At 40.2% G+C, this 22,082-nt stretch overlaps 1 protein-coding gene across 4 annotated transcripts in view; it reads left to right on the top strand.

Moving 5' to 3' along the window:
• Positions 1–22,082, top strand: part of LOC109957670 (dipeptidyl aminopeptidase-like protein 6) — a 72,025-nt gene that overhangs the window by 16,127 nt on the left and 33,816 nt on the right. The window contains exon 1 of one of the 4 annotated variants that reach the window (XM_020595745.1): positions 20,470–20,666. The exons of the other annotated variants lie outside the window; for them this stretch is intronic. Within the exon in view, the coding sequence (XP_020451401.1) occupies positions 20,610–20,666 (57 nt within the window). The 5' untranslated portion in view covers positions 20,470–20,609. Of the gene's footprint in view, positions 1–20,469; positions 20,667–22,082 lie in introns of those variants that run through there. 4 annotated transcript variants of the gene reach the window in all.

Raw genomic sequence — 22,082 nt, 5'->3', positions numbered from 1 at the left:
CAAAGTCACAGAGGGAGATATCAGCAGTAGTTCTTTCTCCTCTTCACTGCCCTATACTGCAAACAGAAACTCAGTGGTGTCCCTATTTAATTGTTGTTGTCTGTAAAGGTGGAATCTAGTGACATTTTAGAAGTACAGTAGCTTCAGACTGACGCCCAGGGGCACCTTCATGACCTGGTCTGTATTGACTTTTCTTTTATGGACAGAAATGTGACGTGTGTGCTTCACGTTGTGATAATGAAAGATGATGTGTGACTGTGCAGGGGTCATAGTTTACAGATGCAGAGAGCGACAAACCAGTTTTTCTTAGAACATGAAGGCTCAACTCTCTCTCAAGAAGATCCACACAAGTTCTCAGAGAAATATCATATAAATAACATCATACCACACATACCAATGAAATAAGTCAAACAAATAAGCATAAAAATACTAATTAAGTGTGACAGAAGTCTAAATAGGAACAGCATTTTTCACAATAAAAGGGAAAACAGAGAAAGGGACAAAAGTTAATAAAAAAAATTTCCTTTGAAAATTATTGGTTTTTATCAACAGAGAATCTAAAAAGGCTATGTCCAACATTCATTGTCACCGTCTGGCTAAATTAGTCTTGGTTTGATTCTTCAGATTAAGACAACAATAGCATAAAAGTATAAACATCAGAAATGTCATTCCTGGTTTTGTTTTGTCATCTCAAAGTGAAACGTTCCATCATCCTCCATTTTTGGAGCCCTGTTATTTATGATTTAGAGATCTGAACAGTCTTTTATAAAGGAGACCACATGACTTTAGAGTTTTTGGATTTATTACCCCTCTGTTTTCTAAACCAGTTTACAGTACATGTTACTTTTTATAATTAAGGCTTATTACAAGGCTCTTCCCTCAAGCCTCATCTCAAAGCTTTTAATAGCTGTTGTACTTTAACCACTGATGTCAGCTACTGACTTGTATCTCACTGCATTTAAGTTTATATTTAATCATATTCTGTTGATTTTTTTTTTATACAACTAATCATCGCATAACATTTTTACTCAGCTAAAACTTGCTGTTAGCATATAGTAACCTTGTTATGGTAACTCTGAATTCATGTTTGACTATAAGCACCACTCACTGGTAATAAGATCATTTCCCACAGAACCTTAATCTCAGACTGGCACACTGATCTGTAAAGCATGAGTGATTTTCTCTCATCCTAGGAGGTAGGTTGACCTAATGTGGCCAGGAAATGTGTTTTAATTTTACTTTGAATAGGCTTTTACATCGTAAAATGTACTTAGCTTATACAAAATGCCTCTATGACACAGGGAAAGTGAAATATTCTTTCTGGGGAAGCTGGTGGTAAGGAAGTGGTTTGGAGAGAGCAAGGTTAAACAGGTTACATCTCTGGGGATGCTCTCAAAACCTTACGAGCTCTCCGATTTCACTTTAGAGATGATGAGAGTGTTTCTGTAATGCAACCGTTGTATTTCTGGTTGTATCTCCAGCCTTTAAAGCAGCCTTATACTTCCACGGCTGTCATCTTTATATTAATTTGTTTAAATTTCATGTTGGTAAAATTGTCCTTTATCAAAGGCTAATTTCCTTTCCATATAATTTTGTTATCTTGTTTTGGATCATGGGAAATTGTAGTTTAAAGGAATGAATCATAAATCACACTGACTGTGTGACTTGAGTATAAAATCCATTTCACATTGGATTATGGTGCCCAGAGCTAACTGACATACACACACAAGCACACTGCCTGTCCTCATATGCACTTAACTCTTCCTTCCATTTAAAGATACTCCAGATCTGAGTAAGACAGTTTGGCGCAGTTCCCAGGTCTTAGTTTAGCTTTGTGCTTCCTTTGAGGTCCGGAGCTCAGATAAATCAGCCAGACGGAGCTCAACAAGAGCAGCCAGAAAGAGAGAGAGCAGTGGGATGTGATAGTCTGTCCTCATTATCTCCGTGGTCGGGCTAAATGTATGCTTCAGGTGGCGACTGTTTGCTGTTGGTTACCACTGGTTTCATTACGTGCTGCACTCATTCAAAATGATGACGTGTGCTGATATGTATTTTTCAAAGTGCTTCACATGACAGCAAGTAAAAAGCCAAATATTAAAAGAGCTTTATAAGTAAACGTACACTAGACAAACTGGACAGCATTAAACATAAAATACATTTAAATTGAATACAATTAAGTGAAATTAATTTTTTAAAAACTATTCTAACCAGTACGACACACAAAGCAAACATGTCGTCACCCAGCTTGGCTCCTCCCCCCCCGGGACAGCACAGCATCTTCGACAGGACCTCTTGATCGGCGTTGCCATGGTTGCAAAGGTGGAAAGGGTGAGACTGTAAGCTCCGGGAACACACACACACACACATACTGCTCACTAATGGCTCTGACTACCATGTGGAAATGATGCAGCTCTCTCATCAGACACTGAGCATCCTCTTTGTGTCATGCAACATGCTACATCCACCTTTAATAGCCAGATGTGTTTTTTCCTCCTCCATTATGAAAACAGATGCTCCTCACTGGCTTCTACTGAATGAGGCTCTGCTCCTGTTTCACTGACTTGGTTGCTGCTGACAGATTTATTCACTATCGACCTGTTTTTGTTTTTTTTTCCTTTCCTCTTTTCTCAGAGGGCATTTCAACAAGTCATTTATCCCCCACCCAGCACCTCGACGCTCTGTTGACATACTATTGATCATCCCTTGCCACGCTGCCCTCCTCCTCACCACTTCCATGGCATGGGGGGGAGCCACTCTGCCTTGCTTTCCTCACTGTGAGACTGTCCCTCTTCGTGTTGATAATCTACTGTATTATTACACAAGCTGACAGTGGGTATTAGTCAGTGTTTAAAAACAAAGAAGCCTGATTACTGCATGAGGAGATGAGGATACTGTGTAGCAGCTGATACTGAGCTTCAGTCGCTTTTGGTAGTGTTTTTTTTCTTCAATGATCATGTGAAGTAACAAACACATCATCAGCTGTCATTAACCCCCTCTGCAGGCTGCTATAATTTAAATCACATTTAAATCCCTTTCATTTTCCACTGATAATTTCATGGCAGTCACATCCTCTCCCTGCTTTTCACTGTTTTCACTGGAGGTTATCTCACTCCACAGATGTAACTTCTTTGTGGATCTCAAAGATTTCTGCTGCTTTTAAGCTTTTTTTTAACTTTGTGAGTGTTTAGCTAAATATAACTGTCTTTTAACCCTACTCATTCCCTTTTCTTTCTCTCCTTGTGTTCATGTCTCTTTCTCGGTTTTTAGAAAATAACTTCAGGGTATGTTTTCAGTTTTTTCCTTCAGAGAATTGTGGCTGGTGGTTATCAGTGCCGCTCCCTTTAAGTGATGAGGAAAGAGCAAATACGGTATTCACAGATCAAACATCAAGTTGACTTCGCTCCTTATTGTTATTGAGTCGACAAAATCATTTTATTGATGTTCTAAATTCCAAGCCAGTTTTAAAATAATTCTCCTTGCACCGTGTTTCTTTTGCCACTAGAGACTGTTGTGTTCCAATCAATGTACCAGCTCTGCACTGTAATATAGATCCAAGAGGAAGATAATGTCACCTCTCATTAGGATTGTAAAGGTTATACAGTCACCTGGCAACATCAGCCACACTGAGGGATTGTCTGACCGCTAGACACAGACAAAAACCTTTTACTGGCAGAGACACAATCATCACTGGCATTGTTTAATTGCAACAAGTAATTCAGGAGTATAGAAAGATCAAGTTATTATATTGGTTGTGGAGGGTGTGTACTGAAACCAGAGGGTGGCAGTATATCAGCTGCCAACAGCAGCAACATGATCTGTTGATGTGTCCTTGAGCAAAGCACTGAAACCTCCCCTTTACTCCTCAGACTGAGACTCATCTTCTGATGCTGTGCAGCAACGCTTCATATTTACATACTTGTTTTATTAATCAAAAATGAAAGCAAATTGATGCAAATGATCAATAATGAAGACAACTTTAAACAATAAAATAAACATAAAAATTCAATTCTACTGACATGCCAGTATTTCCACTGAACAGCAGCTGTCTGCTTTGGCTCTCATCGTTTCCAGTGTAGTTGAAAAACTTTCAGGGTCAGTGTGGAGAGTAGGTAAAGTTACAACGACCAAGGCCTGTTCTCGAATACATCTGTGCATGTCAATATTGTGTTAAGACCAATCTGAAAAATTCCAAACCTATCCTTCAGAGCTAGTGAAGGTCATTTGTCTTACAACATTTCTGTCAGTTGGAATTAGAGCTGCTGTTTCTCCCTTGTCCTCTCACAGCCTTTTTCTGGGCTCAGACCAGGCAGCAGTAATGTGCTGTCACATGGGCAAATTCTCTTATCGACCCCGCCATGATACAGCAGTGACACACCCCTGGGAGACACATGCACACAGACACACACACACACACAGACACACAAACAGGCACGTACTATAAACACATGCTCATGCAGAATTTAAAAGGAAAGGTGGTACTGCAAAGTCAATAGGCTCAATTTTTACAGTAGAGTGAATTCTGGTGAAAGGCAACAACAGGAGCAACACGTTTGTGCATTTGTTGCAACAACATCCCTACAACAAAAAAGTGATGCTTCTGTTGATGTTTACATCTCTGCCCTGATGCATTTATTAGCTTAGTATAAAGATAATGTCAGGCTAGCAGTATCCCCGTTTTCAGTCTTTATGCCCAAAGTACAATATTTGGCCCTGAACTATAGTAAAGTCAAAGTATGAAGTAGCAGAAAATGGAAATACTCAAAGTATCCATCCATCCATCCATCCATCTTCGTCTGCTTTATCCGAGACCAGGTCGTGGGAGCAGTAGTCCGAGCAGAGCCTCCAAGACTTCCCTCTCTCCACACACCTACTCAGGAGGAACCCCAAGGTGTTCCCAGGCCACCCAGGAGACATAGTCTCTCCAACGTGTCCTGGGTCTCCCCCGAGGCCTTCTCCCAGAGGGTCATGCCCGGAATACCTCCCCAGGGAGGCATCCAGGGGGCATCCAAAACAGGTACCCGAGCCACCTCAACTGGTTCCACTCAACATGGAGGAGCAGTGGCTCTACTCCGAGCTCCTCACGGGTGACTGAGCTCTGCACCCTATCCCTAAGGGTGCGCCCAGCCACTCTGGAGGAAACTCATTTTTGCCGCTTGTATCCGCAATCTCATTCTTTCAGTGATGATCCAAAGTTCATGGCCATGGGTGAGGGTAGGAACGTGGATTGACCAATAAATTGAAAGCTTTGGCTTATGACTCAGCTCCTTCTTCACCACAACGGACCGGTACAGAGACCATGTTGCAGTGGATGCCACACCAATCTGTCTGTCAACCTGCCGCTTCATTTTCCCCTCACTCATGAACAAGACCCCGACCCGGAGAGGACAATCCACCTTTTTCCGATTGACAACCATGGCCTCAGATTTGGAGGTGCTAATTCTCATCACTGCCGCTTCATACTTGGCTGCAAACCCCTCCAGTGCACACCTGTAGGTCTTGAACTGATGAAGCCAACAGAACCACATCATCTGCAAAAAGCAGCGATGAGATTCTGCGGCCACCAAAACAGACACCCTCTGTTCCCTGGCTGCACCTAGAAATTCTGTCCATACAAATAATGAACAGAATCTGTGACAAAGGACAGCCCTGCCGGAGTCCAACATGCACTGGAAACAGGTCTGACTTACTGCCGGCAATGCGAACCAAGTTCTTACTCCGGTCATACAGGGAATGGACAGCCTGTAACAACGAGCCCTGCACCCTATAGTCTCAAAGTACCTCCCACAGGATGCCATGAGGGACATGGTCGCATGCCTTCTCCAGATCCACAAAACACATGTAGACTGGTTGGGCTAATTCCCATGAACCCTCCAACACCCTGAAGAGGGTATAGAGCTGGTCCAGTGTTCCACGGCCGGGGCAAAAACCGCACTGTTCCTCCTGAACCCGATGTTCGACTATCGGCCGGATTCTCCTCTCCAGTACCCTGGCACAGACTTTCCCGGGGAGGCTGAGGAGTGTGATCCCCTATAGGTGGAACACACTCTCCAGCCCCCTTCCTAAAAAGGGGGACCACCACCCTGGTCTGCCAGTCGAGAGGCACCGTACGTGAACTCCACACAATGCTGCAGAGGCATGTCAGCCAAGACAGCCCCACAACATCCATAGACTTGAGAAACTCGGGGCGGACCTCATCCAACCCTGGAGCCTTGTCACTGAGGAGTTCCTTAACTACCTCAGCAACTTCAGCCAGGTTTTGATGTATTTATACTCAAAGTATAGTATAAGTGAAGCACTTGCAAGAAAGCAAATACACAGATTTCCCAAAATGTCAGACTATTCCTTTAAGACCAACTGTCTGAACAATTTAACTCATGTTATACTATTCCTTTAAGACCAACTGTCTGAATGATTTAACTCGTTATGGAGGCCATGTTACATCAATAGCAAAAAAACAGCAATAGCAAGCTCAAATCTTTAACAGGAAGCTGAACTAAAATGAGGAGTAATATCTATATAATGTAAAGATAATATGTACAATGATAGTCAAATGTTGTACAGTTGTGATGCGGCTCTAGTACTGTAGATACTATATGGAGACACTGTACTGTATCTTAAACACTTTTCACTGAGTGAGAAGCACAGTTGTAACTAATAACACTAGCAAGGGCTGTGCTGCATTTAGTAATCAGTAATCCGTGCCACTGAATCACTGAATATGTACAGTACCATGAACACCTACAGTAAATGAAAGACTGCCATTATACATGTAATCAGTTACACCTGTTTGATGAGCCAAAAGGTCTTCTGTGCCAAAAGTCTGTTGGTTCACTCACAACATGGTGCCTTAGCTAAAACGAGCCCTCTGCCTCCAGGCTGTGGTTTAGTTTTCTGATGAATAACACATGAGATTGGGTTTCATGCTGCATCCTTGCCAGACCTCTTAGGTGCATTCTGGTCTTGTGACGAGCAACAGGAGAGAAAAGTTTTCCCCCTCCAGTCACGAAGGTGAGTTTTGTAGCTTTTCATTTTTGCTAGAAAGCTCAGCGTGAAGGTGGCCGGTCAGATTCTGCATAGAATAACAAATTGTTTCCTGCATCACACCTCAGAGTTTGTAGTGTGTTGTGTGTGTGCCTGCTTACTAACCTCTTGTGTACAGGTGCATGTAGGTCATCATCACTTTAGAGAGCTTCTGCTGTCAGGCACATTTGGTATTACTGAGCTTTCCCTGCATATACATTATTATCTGCAGTCAATATTTCTCTCCTGTTCCCTTCAGCCAGGAGTCAGGGGTCTGAATGAGACCCAGAGCTCTGGGACTGTGGACGAGATTGCCTCTCCCTGAGCTGGCTGCCGAGGCACACAGAAATCACTGTGATGATGTTCAGTGTGGAGCTCACATGGAGCAGAACACAGATGGGGGAGATAATGATTGTTTTGTGTAGCGGAGGTTGAGAGAACAGGGAGCACTGCTGAGTGATTCACAATTCTGAAGCTGGCAGCCTGTCAAATTGTACCCCACCAAAGTCGAACTGTGATGATTGATGTTGCTCCCCTCGCCAGATTGGCTGTTGCATCATGGGAATACAGGGAATTTATTGCTGGATGTGTTTAGCTAGGTCTGTTTGTCTGTCTGTCTGCTGGATGTTTCAAAACCCTGATATCTTATTGTGAAATACACTTCAAGAGTGGGTGTCATATGCTGTGTAGACTGTAAAGCCCCTTGAGACAAATGTGTCCAGGATATTGGGCTTTAGAAATATGATTTGACTGTTTTGGAAATGAACATAAAGCTGATTTGATTTTGGTGGGGATTTGGATATGGAAATGCCACTGTTTAACCTTTTGATTTTTGAGTAAAAATAATGTAGACTGAGTTTTTCCTTATTCCAGCTCTAACAGGTAAAGTACTGCAATACCACAGTAGCAATAACACACTGTGGAATTGCAATACTAATACCACAGTGAATAAATACTCTACTATAAGTAAAGGTCTTGCATTCAAAATGGTATTTAAGTAAATGTATAAAAATATTAGGAGCAAAACATACTCAAGTTACTAAAAGTGAAATAACTCATTGTATATTTCACATGTCACATTAATGTATATCATATTATTGGATGAGAATTACTGATGCATTGTTGTGTAAATCATATTTAATGCAGCTAGTAAAGAGGAAATTTGTTTTAACCCACCTGTTATGTTCATTTCTCAGGAACAGCAGTAAATGTTCCTGGGTTAACTTTGCCATTACTAACTATTTCAATCACTATTTAGTGAAATGGTGTTCTTTACCTGTTCAATGAGGATAATGCACTCGTTTTTCATAGAAAATGCATGTTAAAACTTTTTTAATGTACATTGGAAAGACCTACATATAAAATACATTATTTTTACATGCCATTGTTTTTTTTAAAAGTTTATTTTACATTTTGAAATCTTTTCTTTGTATGAAGTGATGTTAATAAATTAACGAGACACCTCCTCTGTTCAGGGTAAACAGTATCTTTGTAATATAAACATGCAGGGGGAGGTTGCAAATATGTGAAATAAACCATTTTCATTTTATATGTTGATTACACCTATTAAGCCAAGCAGAAGAAGTTTCATACCAATAATATATTTTAAACTATTGTTTTTAGATGTTTTAACTTTACACAACATAACAAGGGGGTTAAGTAGTTTATATGCTTATAATTTGAATTACTGCTGGGTAGCTTGTAAATTTTCCACTGTAGATCAATAAAGTCTTATGATTATGCTGTATTTTTTTTGAAAAGTAAATAAAGTCATAAAATAAAAGTAATGGAATAAAAGTATTTGCCTCTAAAATGTAGTATGAAGTAGCACACAATGAAAATACTCAGTACAGATAACTAAACTGTACTTAAGTGCAGTACTTGAGTAAATGTACTTAGTTACTTTCCACCACTGTCTATCAGTGCTTTTTCACCTGACACTGTATTTAGAGTTCTTGCAAAGCCTTGAGGGCACAGAAAGTATGCACACTTAGTGACGCCCTGCGGGTATCAACTTCACCAAGTCATATTTTCATCCATTTGACCTCCCATGACTTTATGACATTCTCACCTGCATCAGCCTGTATCTGTATAAGCAGTGTGTTGATCAATCCAGAAAGGTGGTGCTGTAGGTAAATTGCTCCTGGGAGAAAAGTAGAGGGGAGACAATATAAACAACCCTGGGTAAAAAGCACCATAAAGTTGCACAGTACTGCGTTGTGGCATGTAATGCTGATCTGTGCTGAATGGCAAGATGCAGCTAATGGCCCAGGTAAGTGGTTCTGTGCTGAGCGTTGTGAAGGGGCCAAGCGCTTTGGCTTCATCCCTGCTCACTCTTTTCTGGGGTTGTGTTTCAGAGATTAGTGCAGCCGTCATCAGCTGTCAGACCCTATGTCTGTCTTATTCGCCCCCAGTGATCCGAAGTGACCTCCTCTGGTGTGGCAGCAGCGGTGTGCAGCTCTCCTTGGCATCCTGGGGTCTCTTTGATAATGTGGTCTTCACTTGAGAAAGCAAGTCAATCTTTCATTTGGAAAAAATCCATGCCAATATCCCCAGCAGCAGCACACACACACACACACACACACACACACACACACACCCACGTGGGCACTCACTTAATGTGTGGAACTCAGAGCGGAGATGCTGACTATGAGATTCTTCTCACTGAGAGCTGAGGTCTGTCTCGTTTATGACCAGGTCGTTATTCACTGTCTCTGTCTGCGTCCATATCACTTCTTGTCTCTCTAACACTGACACTCATCTGCAGCTGCTCTGTCACAATGAAAACACGCAAGCTGTCCCGGGTGGAGAGACTGTGGAAGGTGAGTGTGTTGTGTAACTTGTGTGTAGGTTTGTTTAATGTTTGCCGTGTGAAGCATTTTAGCACCTTTCTTCTTTATAATTATGCTTTTAATCAATCTGTTACTGAGCAGTTGAAGGACGACATCAAAGGAAATTACAGACTGTGTCGATGCTTGAAGAAGTGTCAGCGCTGTTAATTTATTTATTTAGTTATCAAACAGTCTGACGATATAATGAGCACTTCAGAAGACAGCCTATGTTGGAAGTAGTTGTTTTTAGATTCATAGTCATTATATCTAAAAACCTGTCAGCTGCTAAATGTCCCCGGAGACACCAGGCTGTCTCTGTGGACATGCTGAATGGCAACAAGGTGTTATAAACATATATCAATAGCACTCAGTTTTATAGAGGGGCGCTGATTTTTGCTTGATTCACTGTCATACTCCTTTTGTCTGCATCTGTATTTTTAACTATGTGTATAAATTATATTTAACATGTTTTTTCCCCCAGAATGTAAAGTAAAACCAGACAAACAGGATTGAGGATAGAAATACTTTAATGCACTTTCCTCAGAGGCAATAATTGTGGTTAAGCAAAAGCTGCACTGTAATGGACAGAGTGCTTCCTCATTCCTATCATGCATTATCAGCTTTTTACTAAGATACATATTTAATATACACCCCGCTAAACAAAGATAAACATCAACAGCACAAACATTTAGTGTGAAACAACTGTTGATGGGGCGAGGTAATTAGACTTACTGATCTTTCTAATAAAATTAATTTTTTACACAGATGTTAAATCTTAAAGCATCACATTTCTACTTGTACCAAGCTTTGCTTTCCTTTAGAACATACTGAATCTAATTTGTGAATACACTTATGAAACTCAGTTGAAAACAACAACATAGAATTATTTAATCTAATGGGCAACGTTTTTTGTAGGTAAAATATAGAGAATATTAAGGTACGTCACGCCGTGTTGAATATTGGGAAAGGCGTGCCATTTTGGGAGATATTCATTGTATTTACCTCCATACATTCTTGTTTTGTTTGGCTAAAAGTTGCTTAAATTATTTAGATCTCTCTTTACTGTCTGTGGTAATTCAAAGTAACCTTAGTTGACTGTAGCTAACTCGTAGCAGACCTAAAGATTCTGCTAACAAGAGCGACAGGCTGAAAAATGACCCTGCACCCTGATCTCAGCTCTCAGTATGGGAGCTAACACCAGCTAGCAGCTGTCGACAGATAACACAAATGCAGATGAATCAATTTCTATCCCGTCTGTGCTCAAACTGCACACTGAAGTGGATGCTGGGACGTACTTGAAGCATCTATTACAATATGTAGTTGTATGGGATAGTATTGTTTTAAATTATCTTATTGATATATGCAGTGTAAATGTCTATGATGGATTATGAGCACGATTCCCCCCCTCAAAATGGCACATTTACCCAAAATACAACACAGTGTGATGATTTCACATTCTCTATAGGGCTTTAAGTCACTAACCATACAATTACAACATTCCCATTCTGACCATTTGTAGCATATCACTCCACCACTCTCTCACCTCATTTCGCCTCTACACCATCCTCTCTTTGATAAATGAGAAAAATACTTGGAGTGCTTCTGCAGTGCATTTGTGTATTTGTGGTGCATTTAGCAATGATAGCTCATTAAGGCCATAGTAATAAATATTTCCTTGGTGCTGGTAGACTGTTTCACTTGGTGCCATCGGCGTCACACAGGGAACAGGAGGCAACACTGAGACACTGTCTGTCTTTGATAGGCTCAGGCGATGGCTTAGCAGCTGATACTAATTTAGCTGGGTGTCCTGTCGTTTGTAGCTACATTCACTTTGGCGTGGTATGAGTTTGACATGAGTGTTTCAAAACTGCATCCAAATCCTTTGAGAAGCCGAGCTCCGGCAGATAGCTGATGGGGTTCGAGCTGTTACAATATTTTCATATTTTTGCTGTTACTGTCACTACTGCTGCTACTACCACAACTTTAACTTCTAATAATAATGATGTGATATGTAGATTTACAGTTACATGTCAGTCCTATCACTGCTGTGGTCCTAAATGAAATATCCCAACAACTGCTGGACGGACTGTGATATAATTTTATACAGATATCCACGCCTCACTTCACACTGAGAAGCATTGCAATAATTTTGGGTGGGCAGTTTCTTGATTTTCTGTCTTTAGCTGTCTGTGTGCATGTGAAAGAGAGACCCAGGTTTGTGTGTGGCCTGGTATTATTCATGTTGTGGGGATGTAGATCTGTTTACAGAGTGATGTTGTGGGGACTCGACATCCTTATGGGAACAAAAGGCAAGTCCTCAAGTAATGGTTGTTTAAAGCTGGGTTAAATCTCCATGAAATGAAAATAAGTTAATGTAATGCCCCCTGAAGTGACAGAAACACAATGTGTGTGTGTGTAAAATGCCTGAACTACAGTGGGGGATCCTTTGAGGCATGGAGTAACCTGATCAAGAAAACCTTTTTCAAACCTACAGTGAATGAAGCACTATTCATTGAGATGCTTCTAATTTGTGCCCCCCCAGCATCTCTACTACTCCACTGTTAAGAAGAATAGAAAAGCATTTTAGCAACCCAATCTTTGAGTCATTATCATTTCCTTTCAGCCCACTGAATCACGTTGATTTACACTTTTACTTGATGATCTGTAACTCGCCGATGTGAATATACAACACATGTTGCTTCTAATTCTTTTTTGCCCTGGTGACTATGCTTTTTCTCCACCAAATTTCCATAACAACTTGCCAAAGTGCAGGAATAACTCAAAACCTTTTTTCTTCTTTTCATTTAATGGTCCTCTCCCAAGATATCAGTCAGCACACATGTAGTTCATCATGCTTCTAAGTCTGTTTTATGAGGCCTGGACCAGCAGATGAGTTCAGTCTCTGTAAATGCATACCGACTCACCCTGCACATCTCTATTTGTATATATGCCAGCTGTATAGCATGCACTATACTTAATGAGCAACTCTGTTTCCACATTGACATAATTTTCTTTCTGTTGTCAACTAGTTGTCACAATATTAAGATATTAAAAGATTCAGAATTTTCCAATGAGGGAAAGGATGTAGATGTGGTTTTTCAGAATTTTTATATTTATTTTTTTTCCCCCAGGTGTGCAGTTTTACTTTTGGCAGAGTCCCATTTTGGTCCCTGAGTCATTTTCATCAGACAGTGTGCTGTACTGTATGGATCTTTTATTTCTGTCTGAGTTTGGAGGCATTCACCGAAAATCCTGTTTCATGCTGTGGCGGGCAGAAGAGAGTCTCATGTTGAAAGTTGTAAGGTGCAGGCAGTGGAGAACTGACGGGATCATATTGTTTAATGTTCACAGGAGTGAAATAGTTTTGGCATAGAAATCATTTTTATGAGACACACAGCAACAGAGTAGACTGTAGGGCATAAAAAGTCATGAGCCTGAGTCAGTCAGAAAATTTGAAGCTGCCATAATGCAAATGGCATAATGAAACTAGGAAAAAAAATCAGCATAAACCAATTTTATCCTCAGCTGCTGTATTCCTCTGCAGACATTATACAGTGCTGTGTAAATAATAAAAGAAATTCTGAGCACTGGGCACTAAATGCATCTGAAATAGTGATTAAAACTGTGAATCTGTTTAATTTATCACTCACATTTAATAAAAAAGAAAGTGCAAACTAACAAGAAATTGCCATTATGATTTAGGATTCCATTTAATTTTGTACTTTCTTGCACATTTGGAACCCAACCTTTTTTTTTAAATCATCAAATGGGAATCAGGGTGCTGGTAGAAGGGTGTAATTGCCTTGTTCACACCAAACTGGATTTAGTCTAAATGTCAGTAACCAACTGGGGAAAAAGAAAATCCCAGCTAGTGGAGGTGATAACAATGTGAAAACAAAAGCTAAATAAATAAACAACATATTAAAATATCAGCCTAATTACTATGCCCATGTGAGGAACACATGTTGCTTCAAATACATAGCTACTGTTTATATGGTGAAAAATATTGATTTGATGCTTATGAAGTTGTACGTTTAACTCCGCCCCCTGCCTTACTGTAGGTTTCTGTGAGACTAACTTTGCTTATGTCTTGCCCCATATAGGCTATGCTACTCTACACATCTGCATCTAACTAACCGTGTCATGTATCTCCTAACTGGCAGATAATGATTTTCATGTGAGACGAGAGGACAGACATGATTGTTTTACTGGGCTTAACCTCAGTTAACTTTTCACCTGGATCTAAGAGAAATACATGCACAGTGTAAATAGGATACATGCAGAATATGAACGATATAGAAATGATTTTAAATGCCTAAGGAATATTAGAAAATCATCCAGGTTTATGAAGGTGGTTATGGCCAAGTTTAGGATAAGTCACTAGTAAATAAAAGTCAATAGAAAGTCCCCACAATGAATGAAAATGAAAATGTGTACAATTTCAGAAATGGTAAATTAATTGTTCCCCCCAGAAAGTCCTCGCTTGCTGAAAGACCAATAATGAGTCTGATTAAAGACTTGTGGACTTGTTAATTACCCCTCTGTAACGTCCAGACAGACAAAAACTGGCTCCTGCTGCAGTCTGAAAACTTCTCTGCTTCTCTTCACACCACAACTTACAGAGGTGGGTTTTCTCAGGGCTGAATTGATGACCTTTAAGTAGAGTAACGATTTGTGATGAACTATGAAGCGCTACCCACACATCGGCTCTATCTTTAACTTGTGATTTACAGCTGCAGCTCAGCAGACACAGTATTTAGACTCAGTGAGGCAGGTGCTGCCAGCTGGACAGCTGAAGGAGTCAGAGCAGGCCAGAGGGCAAAGAGGACGTGACTGATGATTGATTTGGCCGTGCTGATGGCTCTCAGCTTGGCTGAACGGAAACAGCTTGTTCCTAAATCACAAGCCTACACTGATTGAGAGAATTTGCGCTTAAGAACCATTTAAAATTACAGTCATGTAGATTTGGTTACATTTATTTTCTCTGCTCCGTTTTATTAATTTATTCTAATTTAAAATTCCAGCAGATGACTGTGGGCCATGTTGCCTTACATTACTGATTTTTATTACAATGAATTTTAGTGGTTCAGACACCAGAGGCAGGGCTGTAACAAAGATTAGAAATATACTTAGGTTGTACTGTAAGTCCAAGTCCCCCCACTCCCTCCCCCACCAACACATATCCCACTCTTTAAAAAATTTTGACAAGCCACCAAAAATAAAACCTCTAAAATGTTATTACTTGATTTTCCTTCAATTGAGGACAATAGCTGGAATGAAAACATTTTAATAGCTGCGGATCTTTAGACACAGTCCGAGCCTTTGTTCCTCTGACTTGTATTACTGCACTCCAGCCTCAGCCACAAGTCAATCGCCCATGCACCTCTATGCCATTCAAAATGCTGCTACTGGGCTTTTAACAAAGTCTAGGAAACCAGATCACATCACATCCATTCTCGGATCTTAAAGCTTTGCATCGCCTGCCTCAGGCTCGCCAACTTTGTCGTGTCTCAAATGTTTAAACTCACAGTTAGCAGAAAACCTTTTCTTAAATTTCACTGCAGCATCTTCACATTTAGGTTTTATTTTTACATGCTTTTTGTTGTTTTGCTTTTTTTTTTTTAATTCCTCTTGTAAACTAATTACAAATGCTTTAACTGTTTAATAACTGTTTTTGTTGTTTTTTTTTTACTCATTTTGATGTTTAAAACACATGGATGGACACATGCAATACCTAATAAATATTGTAGCCATGAACTATAGATCATAGCACTGAGTTATGTTAATGACACTAAGGTTAAACACTGTATTGATTTAACATCTTAGACACTTAACTTGACAACAGTCTTAGCAACAGACAATCTGAGACTGAAACAAGCCAATAAATCCTATACAAAAGCCAGACAAGATGGGACCCAACATGCACACTAACAGCTGACATGGCAGGCTGTGTTGCTGCAGCAGAGAATGTGCTGAGGACAGACGGCTGGGCAAAATCTGCTTAATTATTCTATAATTTTAGATCCAACATAATGTCTGTTCAGAGCCATCTCCACATGCTGTAGAATTCTGATGAGGAAATGTTTAATCCTTTATTTATTGGTTGGCCTAAAAGATAAAATTCTGATAAGATTAAAAATACTGAGTCTGAAAATGCTGTAGTAACATGCCCACCATATTTTAGTGCAGGGTTTCTCAATCTTTTGAAACTTAAGGCCCAGTTTTGGATGTTAAAAAATTTCCAAGGACCACCTTGTCAAATAAATAAAAATATAAATAATGTATTCAGGGTCATATTTCCTCACCATATACAAGGGTTTTTACTGCAAGGTTGTGTCCTACATCACTTTTTGTTTCAAAAACTGGTCCATTTTGTGTGACTGCATCTGAAGAAACGTTGGCTGGCTAGCTAGCTTGTCACTTCCTGATGATGATTTTTTTTATGTGAATTCTTGAGTACATTTAGTAAATACCTAGCTTTGTAAAATAACTAACTAATTAATTAATTTTAATCTAACCCCTTGCAGGGTCCACCAGATGGCACTCTGATGGCTGTTTTAGTGTTTTTAATTGTAGCATATAATTCTCCTAGATTCCTATAATTCACACAAAAATACTGAGGAAATGATCTACAAATCACCCTAAACACTGCATATGAAAAGGTCAGTCGTTAATATTTTGACTGTCAGTACACAATATTGACCATTAGTGGTCAAATCCAAAAATGCAGGTGGCTGCTTAATAATGTATGAAACATTAACAGCATTGTTACAACTGCAGAAATGACCACACAGCTGACTTAGCACGTCTCTGACACAGTTAAGATTAAATGTGAAAATGATACACTTAACAGTATTTATTGCAAAGCGGCTGTATTGTTTTGCATTAGATTGCACAGGTGCAGTCTAATCTAGTCATCACCACAGTGGTATTGTGCTATCTGTACACTGTAAAAACCCCGCAGGGATGCATTAATATAAAAACATGATGGATGGCGGTTTACTGCCCGGCATAGTTGGTTTTAGGTGGCGGTGGCTGTGTGAGTCGCTCTGCTGTTTGGTCTGTTTGTGCAGCTGATAATGACCACCTATCAAACAGAACTCTCTGGCCTCTGCTCTCTCTTTTTCTCTTCCTCTTTAGTGTTGATTTGGTCCTCACGGCCACAGTTGTGGAATTCACCACATTTTTGTATTATCTGCCTCCAAATTCCTTCATAAGAACACATTTTCTTCCATTTATCAATTGAAATATGTACATTATTAAACCCTGTATAGACCCACCAACCTTCAAGATGATGTCATTAAAGCTTAAGTTGTCTGTGTCTGTTTGTCTCTAATAAAATAGACACAAGCCTTGAGGAAATAACAATGAAAGAGGTTTTTTGCTCTAAGAAATTTGCCAGATATTATGCTTTGATGACCAACATAAAGATGTCAGGCTGCTCATGATCACTGGGGGGAGCCAGCAGGCAATTGAAGACTGTCACACTGTTTATTGACAGTAAATGGATTTATGTTGCCCCCCTGGAAAGAAAAAAAAACACACTGCCAATAAGTTCAACAACGCCACCCATTCATTGCTTGGTGCAAAGTGCTTGTTTAAGTGCTCTAGACAATGGGCTTCATTTGACAGGTGCTGCCTAGAGATGCTGTCTCGGGCAGTACATAAACCACTAAATGTTAAAACAGAATATAAATGAAAATGGTGTCAATTAGCAGGTAAAATGTGGTTTAAAAGTGAGCATGTGCTGTAAAAACAAAGGCTCTACTGGCATGCTCTGACCCCACATAGCTGCATTTTCTTGTGCTTCTCCAATTAAGCCTGGTACTCTGTTGTTTCTTTGGAAGGTAATTGCTGCCAGGAACCTATATATGTGATGTCTTGTAATGATCAATCTTTGTACCCCTCACTGTCTATGAGTCTATTGTTAATTTAAATCTGACTGGTGTCATAAGCCATCCCCATGTTTGCTTTGTTTACTTAATATGGTGTTTATCTTGTAAATAATGTCCTGTTGGTTTTCACCTGCTAAAATTTTTTTTGTGTAGCTAACTGTCAGGAGCTTGTATCCTGTGACAGCTACATGAGGTGAATCTTTAACTGAGCAACTGTGGAAAGCACATTAGTATATGTGAAAACAGATAAGGAGAGGAGAGAAACTGTCATACATTTAATGGTTAGACTTTAATCTTCGCACGTGAAATGTATTTATTTCAGTTCTGTTTTCTTATTTATTGCACTAACTATACAAAGCAGGCCCAGTTACAGCTGCTTTGTACCTGAACTTGATTTATCTGAATCTATTTTGGTGATGTTTCCTGCTCGTGTCAAAGGAGCTGTCCACAGCTGAAATTAGTCTTGGCAGCGAGTTGGTCATGCAGCCCCCCTCGGGCCATGTGCGGAGCAGTACAGGGACCAAATGTTGGGTTTGGTACTCTCTGCAGCCTTTTAAAGTTGACTTCCTCAGCTGTCCTGCCACCAAAATGTGTGTATTTCATCTGAGTTATGTAAAATGTTTTAACTTTACTTTTCAATACAGTTATTTCTAGCAGCATCCTACTGTGTGTGTGTGTGTGTGTGTGTGAGGGGGGATACTTACTGTAAAGACACTGAGGCAGAAAATGAATGTGAATCATTCATGCAATGGCCAATTTCCAAGTTATGATTTGCTTAACAGTGAATCAGTACCTGAGTATTTAAAGCACATCTGCTTTGTAATTTATTCTTAACATACCAAAGTCCATTTATATAAGATTTAATTGAAGCCAAAAGAATATATTCAGAGAATTCTCTCACTTATGGTGCCAAGTAATTGTTGTGACCCTAACAGTGATGATGATGATCAGAACATGCGAGCAAAGATATTCTGAGCACATGAACCCTTGAAGACATTTTTTCAGCAGCTCAGGAACAAATTCTTCCTTAGTGTTACTATAATAAACTCACAGTTTTTCCACATGTACCCTGAGCTGATAACAGTTACCTTTTCCTAATCTGACTGTATGATCTGGCAGCACTTCATGTTGTCTTGGTCATAAATCCAAAGTAAGTAATAAACAAAGATAGAACCTGAGAATAGATTGCACAGTTTAATTTCCTGGAGCAATCAAAGCATTTCATGATTTGCTCTGTCCTATATTATCAACAGCGTGCACTTTAATGTCTCTTAGACTAATGGACAACTTGACTATGATGTTTACAGTTTGCTCTCTTTATTCCTGTTAAGATCACAAATGGCTAAGAGAGAATGCAATGCCTGATTGCTGCCTGTATAAACAGATGATAATAAATGTACTGCTATGCATTCCACTGAAGACAGTATTGTAACAAGGGAATCTTTCTTCAGTGCTGATGCAAAACATATCCTCCTTTCTGCCTGTGACTCACATCACAGACTTTCTTTCTTTCTTATCTGAGATTGTTCCAGTTCCTTTCCCTCCAACAGATGAGTGGTTCAAAAGGCCAGGAGCTCTGCAGAGACCGTGCATGACTTCAGAAGAAACGTTCTCTCCAGCATGAGAGCACTATGTTTGTGTGTCCGTGTGCAGCGCAAATAGGCAGACAAGCTGTGCTGACAAGAATGTGGATTGTGTGTGCACAGAGATGTGGCACACAGTGTGGTACGGAGTTACAGCATAAACAATGTTGTGTTAGGAACTGGAACTATTTCTGCTCTATGTGGGAGGACGGTAGCACTGCTTCTCAAGTGCCAGGCCAGCAGCAACCCTTTGTTTTATTGGCAGACAATACACTGGGATACAGTGGAGTGAATGTGATTTTTATGGGTATAGACACATTGTGCAAATCCCTTCTCACCTATTCCCTAAACTGCATTGTGCAGAACATTATCAGTCATGAATGTACTTTAGCTCCAGCAAGATAAGGCTAAAATTCCCATCCAAAAAGAACTGCAGTGATACTTGAAAGTATTTTATTCTTCTTGCATTGATTCCTATTTCCATTTCCTGTGTAATGGGCTTGCCAGTAATGAGTGCTCACAGTGATCTGATCCAAACTGACAGGTCTCCATATTATCAGTTGCTACAAGCTCAGAGCTGAACGGTGGAGCCTGGTACAACTAAATATAGGTTCAGGTGGAAGGACGAAACCTTGAGCTCTCCTTTTATTCTGTGGTAGAGAGAATAAACAAATCAACGCAGAAATGGAAGTGGAAAAGCCCTGCGGTATCAGACTGGACGACACAGGTGTGTGAAAGGACTTTTATACTACCTGGTGCTGTTTTATAAATTACTTAGGTTCAACTTTTTTTGGGCTTATTTCTCCTGTTTTGGTCTGATTTCTGTAGACCCGGTTCCATTCACTGTCATCCACACCTTTTTGAAGATAATGATTATGAACAATAACCTGATACCAGTTTGATGTTTTCTCTGGCATTTGTTTTTATTGCTGAAAGGGTGTCTGATTCTCCAGATGCTGAGTTTTTGCTCCATTTCACAATCTGTAATGCTCAAGAAAAGAAATCTGATAGAAGTCTGACTTATAGGAGACCTGTCATTCTGAACCTGGCAACAGTCCACAATTTCCTGCACGTCAACTGCTGAGCCCTGCGCTCTCGGTCTCTTCATTATTTTATATCACTGGATATCCTTGAACACGTCTCTGCCTCCCTCCCTCTCTCCCTCTCTCCTCCCCCCTCTCTCTCTCTCTCGGTTTGCATCCCTTTCCTCTTCATTATTCTGCACCTGCAGACGCCGGCGTGTACCTTCTTTTCTGCCCTCCTCCCGTTTATTTTCCGGTATGACTTCTGCAAAAGACGCGAGCGGGTCGGTGAAAGCAGCTCAGCAGCCGGACCAGGTAGGACTTCAGGCGACATGTCCATATTATTCCGTGTGTTTTCGGTGCGTTTGGCTCTGGGTATCTCTCATAAACAAGCTTGTTTAAAATCATTGGCAAAAACAGTTTTAAGACAAACCGAAGTATCCTCCACATCGGTTTTTCATTTGCGCATTATGGTTTGACTTTCTCTGGCTGGAAATGGTCGAGTGCTGCAGTTTGAATGCGTGCGAAAAAAGGTGCAACTTCTAAATAGCTACCTTTAATATTTAATGAACTTCTGTAGTAACCACAACCCACAGGTGCAGCTTCTGTAAGCTACCATAGCAGCCTGTGGAGTGCTCTGTCTTCATGAACAGTCTGATTCCGTGAAATCGGTTCTTTGAAGGGCTTTGGTTTTAGGGGCAAAATCTCATTGTTCGTTCTGAACCAAACACAAAAGTTTGCAGAGTGTGTGCGAGTGAAGCAGAGGGAGAGAGAGGGAGACAACGAGAGAGTGGGTGTTAATTGCTCTGTATTGTTCTGTCTGCTCATTGAGTATAATGTTGTGCTTTGTATGAGGCCACAGGGAGCACTGATGTAACAGCATAGACATATGCTCCACTTCTGGGTTTACATAACTGAGCTCATGGCACTGATATCATCATTTAGGTTGAAAGGTGCTTCACTGAAATAAACCCATGTTTGCTCTAATGGAGTGAGAACATCATGACAATAAATGTAGCTGAATAACTGTTGATTGTTGAATATTTGGCTCTTGCTGTGCATTTTCAAAGGCTGCACTGAATATGTGACAATAAAAAAGGTTGATTAGTTAAGGTGAAGGCTCTCCACTGAAATTGTTGCGTGGGCAGGAGATAATTGCTTGATATTTGTCAAAATGGGAAAGGGTTTTTGTTGCAAAAATTCAAGACTACCACCTGCATTTTACTGTTTGTCTACTTTCTCACCTTTTGTGAAGATCTTTCTTGTGCCTTAGCTGCAGTCAGCATCTTTAAATATTTTAATTGTAGATTATTTTGGTGTGTCCTATTCATGCATTTATGAAATCAGAACACAGAGTCAACAGTGGTACAGTAGATCTTTAGGTCCAAAGGGAGCATAAGGTCTTTTGAAGGTTAAGAGGAGATTGAAAAAGAGAGCTGAATGTGCACATGCACATTAAATTGTTTTCCAAGTGTTTTTCATATGTGACCGGCTTTGACGTCTTCTTTTTTCTTTCAGTATGCACATTTTGTACAAATGTCATTTCCTGAAAAGGAGCTCAGAAAATAGATGGTGCTATCAGCGATGCTGTAGCTTCAACAATGACCTTGCTTGTTGGTATTATCAGTTTCAAATGTGAATGCTAGCCAGAGTGTCTGCTCTTAAATGATGCCGAGGGGGAGGCAAAGAGACGAGGATATCACGGCACAGGAAGTACTAGGCAGCTTAGAA

The sequence above is a fragment of the Monopterus albus genome, unplaced genomic scaffold (assembly GCF_001952655.1).
Source record: "Monopterus albus unplaced genomic scaffold, M_albus_1.0 scaffold28.1, whole genome shotgun sequence".
NCBI lineage: Eukaryota > Metazoa > Chordata > Actinopteri > Synbranchiformes > Synbranchidae > Monopterus > Monopterus albus.
The sequence above is the reverse complement of the archived record's forward strand: the minus strand, read 5'-3'. Positions and strand labels throughout refer to the sequence as shown.